Source organism: Lactuca virosa, chromosome 6 (genome assembly GCF_052849685.1).
Source record: "Lactuca virosa cultivar CGN04683 chromosome 6, Lactuca_virosa_CGN04683_v6, whole genome shotgun sequence".
Taxonomy (NCBI): domain Eukaryota; kingdom Viridiplantae; phylum Streptophyta; class Magnoliopsida; order Asterales; family Asteraceae; genus Lactuca; species Lactuca virosa.
Genome location: NC_136431.1, coordinates 268,226,145 through 268,234,227, shown reverse-complemented (window position 1 = coordinate 268,234,227; position 8,083 = coordinate 268,226,145). Strand labels below are relative to the sequence as shown.

General features: G+C 32.1%; 1 protein-coding gene and 1 long non-coding RNA gene across 8 annotated transcripts; one reads left to right on the top strand and one right to left on the bottom strand.

Moving 5' to 3' along the window:
* On the top strand, window positions 1-800 carry LOC145120246 (root allergen protein-like). The gene is made up of 2 exons (XM_079056064.1): window positions 1-247; window positions 384-800. The coding sequence occupies exons 1-2, from the start codon at window positions 67-69 to the stop codon at window positions 677-679; spliced, it is 477 nt and encodes a 158-aa protein (XP_078912190.1). The 5' UTR covers window positions 1-66; the 3' UTR covers window positions 680-800.
* A 3,870-nt stretch (window positions 801-4,670) lies between these two features.
* Window positions 4,671-7,322, bottom strand: LOC145120475 (uncharacterized). 7 transcript variants are annotated; one of them, XR_013714205.1, is made up of 7 exons: window positions 6,835-7,322; window positions 5,817-5,919; window positions 5,658-5,740; window positions 5,481-5,566; window positions 5,176-5,384; window positions 4,935-5,096; window positions 4,671-4,855 (listed from the first exon to the last, which is right to left on the bottom strand). It is a non-coding gene; the product is annotated as an uncharacterized LOC145120475 (long non-coding RNA). The 7 variants fall into 7 exon arrangements; XR_013714207.1 differs by having other exon boundaries at window positions 4,671-5,096; window positions 5,176-5,239; window positions 5,344-5,384; XR_013714204.1 differs by having other exon boundaries at window positions 4,671-5,096; window positions 5,176-5,223; window positions 5,344-5,384.
* Between the last annotated feature and the right edge of the window lie 761 nt (window positions 7,323-8,083).

Here is an 8,083-nt window from a genome sequence, read left to right as displayed (position 1 = left end):
ACTCAAATCTCAACGCAACAAATACATTCATCTTCTTACTTCTCATTTTTTGGAAATTAGTTAATAATGGCTGTCAACACCACTGAAGTTGAGATCTCTTCTTCCCTTCCGTCTACGAAACTTTTTAAAGTCTATGCAGATTTCGACACCCTCGCGCCAAAGGTCGACCCGAAAACATTCAAATCCATTAGCATTATCGAAGGTGATGGTGGTGTTGGAAGCATCAAGAGTATAATCTTCGGGGATGGTTAGTATTTCGTAAATAACTTATATTATGTGTTTAGTATATGTTATTCATGTACCGGAAGGATCTTGTAATACATATTAGTAGGTTTTTTTTTTTCATATATGGTTCCATAATGTGTTTTGTAATGTATGTCTAGGTGTTCCTTATAAAAATTCAAAGAACAGAATCGATGCCATCGACACAAGCAATCTAAGTGTTAGTTACACAATCTTTGAAGGTGATGCGTTGTTAGGCATTATTGACTCGGCGACTCATCATGTTAAGTTTGTACCATCTCCTAACGCTGGATCGGTATACAAGCATACAACTGTGTTTAATTGCAAACCTGATGCCCAGCTAAGTGAAGATATTCTTAACGGTTCGAAAGAAGCATATAAGAACACCTTCAAGTCAATTGAGGCCTATGCCATTGCTCATCCTGAAGCTTACTAATATCTTTTTAGCAACCATGGTTTTCAAAAAAAAAAATTACTTTGATTATACATCGCTAAAGATGCAAATTATTTCGTTCTTGTGTTTTTCACCAAAATAAATGGATACTTGGTTGCTTTCATTACTAGTGATGCCATCATTGTAACTCATAATAATAATAAATTAAAAATTAAAAGCTATAACAATTTATCTATGCAGGATTTTTTTTTTTGGACTAAACATTAAGTGATGTATAAAATAATGATCTGTATAATGTAAACAAAAAAGATTCTTAATCTAATGTTTAAATTAAATGTGTAACAATGACTAAATGAGATGCTTACTTACTCAAAACTAATGTGAAGTTAACATGAGTTTTAATGAAAGAAAAAATAAACCTTAAAATTTTCTCCTCCTACGTTGCAATTCTAAAAGAGAAAAAATAAAATATACCATAAATTTTAAAATGATGCAAAAAGGCAGATGGTACATCGGTGGCTTTAATTTTTGTGAGGTTGCTTTGAAAATTGAGAATTTTCAGTAACAGGTAACCGTGTTATAGCAATGCTGAATACGTTAAGAAGTTTAGAATCACTTAAGTCATAATGTTTCAAATAAATAGGAAAAGACATCATGTATCTTTATGCATTATGTTATGTATCCATAATAAGTCGATAAGAAACAATTTCATCGTACTCAAATCATAGAAGACATTTATAATTTTGTTCAACCATGTTGTGCCCTCCTTCGTACTAAGACCCTTACCATTTAATTCACTAAGGGTTCCTCTTCCCTCTTCACTATTAGCCTCGGAACACCATGTTTTCAACATAAAATGTGACCTTTCTTCATCCCATTTTTCCATCTCTGCCAGTAACCTAAATTCAATTTTGCTAAGATTCCCTTCGAGACATGACACTTACCTTGAACCAAGTTTTGGTCGAAAAGTGCTAAAAATTACGATTTGTCGGTGAACCGTCGACACTAGTTTCAATAGGTTTTACAGCGGAAAATTCGATAAGAAACGGCCGTTGAAAAATAATTTTCTCATATCTCTAATAACCTAAATGGGTTTCTCCCACCGGATATTTTGTTTTTTGGTTTTTTTTTTTTTTTTTTGTCAAAACAACTTCTGTAAAATGGATTTTCCAACGGATTATTGATGGAGTTGTTTGTCGTAAAGTGATGCGTTGTAAGAGGGGATCTAAACGTTTCTCCAACGATATGAAGAGGTCTTACGGCATTTTTTTTGGTTGGTAGATAACAAATTAAAACTTAATTGCTTGAGTATTTAAATTATAGTGATGAAATTGATAGATAATGACAAAGTAGTGTCTACAAGTTAGTTGGCTTCGTTCAACTTCATTTAATTCAAAAACTTCATAGATTCTAGGGTATAGGAGTGGATACAATTTCCTCGTGAGGGTATGGAAGCTGAAGAAAATAATAAATAGACAAGCCAATTTTATAGTGTTGTGTTGTGAGATTACTGAAATCCCCGGTGTTGGGAGTTTTTAGGGTTGCGTTTTTTTTTTTTCGTTTTTCTTCTGTTCAATAAGAGTTGGACGAATTGTTTTGCACTGGATTTTTTTTAAACTAGGTTTAGGAGGGAGACATGTCCTTGGTAGACAGGTTAGTCACATCATTTGCATATACGCGGTATATGCAATTTTTGTCGGGAAACAGAATTTTTGTTTTGTAACATATATGTTATATTGTTGATGATGGTGGAATCTTCTCAACTGGACACATTAAACAGACGATGCGTTCCAGAACAAAACATTAGATGATATGGTGGTACATGAAAATTTTAAGATTTATTAAGTTGTAGTACTTAATCTTGGTTATTTTCTAGATGTAAGTTTTAAATTTTCTCGAGTTGACCAGTTAATAAAACCACAATTGATTGCTTTTGTTGTTTAACGTCTCATGACTATCTACATGTTAAATATTTTCATAATAATATTTGTTGGATATATAAACATTATATATTAGATGGAAGAGAAGCTGTATAAAATTGTGACAATATACTTTTCCAAAATCGTTCGTATAAATGAGAAAATCTGCTCCTCGTGATACATGAATAATATATTTGAAGGCTGACATTCATAGTCTTGGTTTCATACGTCAATAAGAATAACTTAAGTAAATGATATATGACAAAGTTGTGGAGAATAAAATAGTTCTGCTAAAAGCCTATATAAAATGAGAACGTGTTCATATTTTAAGTAAAACGTGGAAGTGGTGGGCTCAACAATGAAGAACTCGTGGGAAGAGTATTCAGCAATGCCAATGAACATCTAGAAAACATTAGATGTTTGTTTATCCAGCCTTCCAACCTTATAAATACCTCTATCCTTACTCAAATCTCAACGCAACAAATACATTCATCTTCTTACTTTTCATTTTTTTGGAAATTAGTTAATAATGGCTGTCATCACCACCGAAGTTGAGATCTCTTCTTCCCTTCTGTCTACGGTCTACGAAACTTCACTACTAGAAAAATGGCTTTCAATGACAGACAATGTCCGTCGTAAATGCCTATACATGACAGACAAATGTCTGTCATTGAAAGCCATGTCATAAATAAAAATGACAGGCATTTGGTCTGTCATAAAATTTACGACAAATCTGTATGACCTACAATTACGACATACAAACACGACATACATTTAGGACATATAATTATGATTGGCATTGTATGTCGTAATTCGTAACATGTTTGTAGTTCTTGATAGACATTTACGACATATTTTGTACGTCATGATTTTTGACATAATTTTACAACATACATTTATGATTTTGCGTGTCTATATATATATATATATATATATATATATATTCTAAGTTTGTACAAAATATTTTTATCAAGCTAAATTACACATTTAATGTATAACTAGAAAGGTTACCTCCGCTACGCGGGGGCCAGAAGCTTTCAATGTTGTTTCCGAATTGATAAATATGACAAACATAGAAAGTGCAAGGATGAAAAGTCCGGGTTTTGCCCCGGAAAAAAAATGTAAAAGTTTTGACTGCAAGGACCAGAAGTGTGAAAATGGCTAAAGAATTAAAGGGGTAGGAATTAGCAACTTTTTAGAAAAGGGATCAAAATTGTCAAACCGTTAAAGTTTTGTGGCCAAACTTTAAATATTAAAAGGTTCCAAAAAATGTAAAAATATTGATTGCAAGGACCAAAAGTGTCAAAATGGGTAAAGAATAATGACCAAAGTTGCCAAAAAAACATCCAAATTTAGTATTCCTAACTTCCAACAATAATACAGGGACCAATTCTGCCAAAAAAAATGGGAAGTTGAATGGAACACAAACCCAACAATAATACAGGGACCAATTCTGCCAAAAAAATGGAAAGTTGAATGGAACACATAGAAAAGGACATGAATAAATTAATTAAAAAAATACAGAGACCGGATATGTAAATCAAGGGACCAAACCTGAACAAAGTATTCCAAGTTTACTATTCTTTTCTTCCACAACTTTAATATATATATATAATAATAATGCAAAATAAATTCATACATATACAACAATACAACCCATTACAGAAACCAAAGTGTCAAGTAAAAAAGTATGTTCCAAATATACGTCAAAAGGTAATTAATAAATAAATATCAACTGTAAATTGAGACAAAAATTAATATATTAGTAAAAAACTATTAAACAGTTATATATATATGAAAAGTCTACAACAATTCAAGTCCTTCATCAATTAAACTAATCCATTTAATAACATCCTTTTTCAACACTTCATGTTCTTCATCAACAACCCCTTTAATGGAGTTCAAAATATAATACTTGCATTCCATGTTGGAATGGAATCATATTAAATAATGTTGTTTTGCCTTCTCGAATTGAATCAACCATTCTTGAAGGAATGTGATTCCTTTCATTTTGTTCAAATTTATTCTTTTTATTCCAACATGTAATTGAATGAAACAACAAAATGACCTATTAAAAAATCCCAAGGTATACTCATGTTATCTAACAGTCAATAGAATAAAAATTACTTTTAGGGACATGGTCATGAGACACATGTGCCCCACCTTCATAAATACATGGATTGCTTGAGATTAATTATATAGTGAAAAACTGACTTGATTTGCTAGGATGAAAATTCGCCAACAAACAAGATCAAAACTTAATTCGGATGATAAACATTTCTTCATCAATTCAACCTCTCTGTTCATATTTTGAAAAGATTTTTATTAATGATTTCAACTTGTTGTGGAAAAAATAACTAGAAATAGAGATACTTAACCTATTACTTATGAGATCCTCGTCACGAAATTTGTTAATGATTTCATTCCATAAAACAACGAACTTCACAAGCTATTAAAATACTTCCCAAGAATAAATTTCCAAACCACATTTTCAGCATGTAACTTCTGCTCGTTTGTGATTGTGTTAAAGCTAACAAGAACTGGAAATTAAGATAAAACATATTAACTCACAAGAGGGACATATATTTATTATGAGAAAAGCAGATAAATAAAACTTACTTTTCAAGTACTTCTTGGTAATTCGGTATCACGAAAAGTCTTTAATACCTATAAATATTGAGAACTTTTGTACAAGTGTCACAAGAATAGTATATAACAATTAAGCATCATAATTTTTATTCAAGACTATGTAGAATTACTTGACATTGATATATTTTTACAGCTTACCTCATAAATTTTAGTTGCTTCTGCAAATATAATTGAGATTTCTGCAAGACATATGATGGATTTCAGTACACCAACACCTGAAAAAAATGTTGCTTAATATATAATCAGTTTATTTAAAAGATCTTTCATGTATATACCGAAATTGTCGTATAAAGGGACACAATGAAGGCCATGAGCATTGCAGGCCTACAAAAGATCTGACACAATTAGTTGAGTATCCTTGCTGCATAAAAAAATTCAAACTTATAGAACGTAATTTGGAATATACTAAAAGTTTCAGTTTTTACAAAAAAATAAAGTTCAATGAAAAGTACATATGTAAATTTGAATCACCAAAGTTATACGTGCATGCTTACAACCCAATTTGTGCAATTTATCCCATACCACAACGTGCCCCCTGGACATGAGCAACTATAATGTTAATTTTCTATACTATGAAAAGTGAATAAAAGCAAATAAACCGGAAAACATACAGAAATTCCCCACTTTCTTAATTCCACAGCTATAGATAGATTCTCCAATATTCAACAGATTATCATATACTTCCTTGTAACTTAGCCAAATATATTTACCAGCCTGAACAAAATCACAAACCACTCAATAAGATCCAGAGAAAAAAAAAAACTACAAAAATCATAAAAAGAGAAAGATTATGTTTATAATTAAGTAGCTTTCCATCAATAATCTCCTGATGGCCAAACATCTGGCTGTTAGGATATTTCTCCACTGATAAACTTTATAAAAATGGAATATAAAAGCTCAAATGACCATGAACGTTAAGTAATTTGCAGTTCTTAGAGTAGATCATATTAAGAACAGACGCATAACACCAGATTCTAGGTTCTAAAACACAACGTTAATTTACAAAGAGCAAACAGATAATCGTGACTACCATTAGAAAAAGACTACTAAATACCAATCTAAACATACTTACAGTATGCACGTCAACATGCTCACAAATGTATGTGAAGACATCTCATGTAATATCAATTCAATATATTCTTAAACTCGAGGTAGGTTGAAACAAAATAAAAATTAACATTTCAATTTCGACTGATCCAACAAGAACACATATCAAAAAATGTTGAGATAGATGTGTGTTTGAATTTGCTGACTTCCTGAAAAAGATGTTTTTATTTTTCAAAAATAACTAATACTGAATCATAATTGAATATTAAGCTTGACTATTGAAACAAATAAGAAGAAAAACTCCCTCTTTCATAGTTAAAAAGTAGTAACTCTAGCAAAAACCTAACATAACACATCAACTACTATAATCCCCAATTAATCAATTTGCATTCCAGATAGATGGATTACAAAATGATGAATCTCAGTGTTTTTATCTGATTCTAATGGATTTATAAAGTTAACTGAAACTATTACAAACTTTACCTGAGAGAATGCAATAATTGCCTTATTTCGGTAAAAAAAAAAAAGGTTTAAAGTTTTCAACAAAATCAAGAAATTTGATGAAAATGAAAGGGAAATTACTTGACAAAATGAAGAGAAGAAGTGTACAGAGGATAGCGGCTAGTGGAAATCAGATTCGCAGTTTCCATTGCGCTCTGATGTGCTCCTATGTTTGAAGATGTCTCTCCGGCGAAAACTGGAAGATGACTCTCATTGTGTTCCTCTGAGATATTAAACATCGATCGAACTTTGAGGTGATGAGGAATCGACCACTTTTCCATTCACTGATTAAAATAGTTTATAACACTTTTAGCCCTAGTGTGTAGAAGCTTGGATTCCGAGACCTACATATCTGTTTTCTATTTTTCTCAACATCATCGGAGTCTTCGATCCTCCATCGTCGAAGGCCTCTCCGCTAACATCATACCATTTTAACGACGTCGTTGCCCTAATTTTGTTTATCTTCTTCCCAAATTTCGTGAGGCCTTGTGAGCACAAACGACACCAGCGGAGTGGAGGTGTAACCCTAAATCATCGATTGCTTTCGTTTTCGTGAGGAGTAGTGTATTGGACCAGGGGAAAGTAGGGATAGATTTAGAACCGGGAAAGTAGGGATGAGATTTAGAACCGGAAAACCGGACCGGAACCGGAATCGGACCGGAACCTGAACCGTTAGAACCGGAATATGTAAAACCGGTCCGGGTCCCGGGTTTAAAGAATGGCTCTATCCGGGTTTCGGGTCCTTCGGGTCCGGGTAAACCGGGTTTAAGAACCGGAATCGTGTTACGAACCGGAACCGGTTTTAGGGATCAGAACCGGTTTTTATGGAAAGTTTAAAACATGCATATCTCATTCGTTTGAAGTCGGATTGGCACGAGGTTTTTTCCATAGTATAGTTTTTAGTTTTTACATGATTTTAGACTATAATTTTGTCATTTTGGGGTTTATATTCATTGACTTATAGTCTCTCAAAGTCGGGATATCAAAGCTGGAAATTTTATGTTTTTCAGCTTTTTTTTTGTATTATGTGATAGTTTTAAAACATTCATATCTCATTCGTTTAAAGTCGGATTGGCATGAGATTTTTTCCATAATATAGGTTATAGTTTGTACATGATTTTAGACTATAATTTTGTCATTTTTGGGTTTATATTCATTGACTTATAGTCTCTCAAAGTTGGGATATCAAAACTGAAAATTTTATGTTTTTCAGTTTTTTTTTTTATATTCTGTGATAGTTTTAAAATATGCATATCTCATTCGTTTGAAGTCGGATTAACATGAGGTTTTTTCCAGAGTGTAGTTTATAGTTTGTACATGATTTTAGACT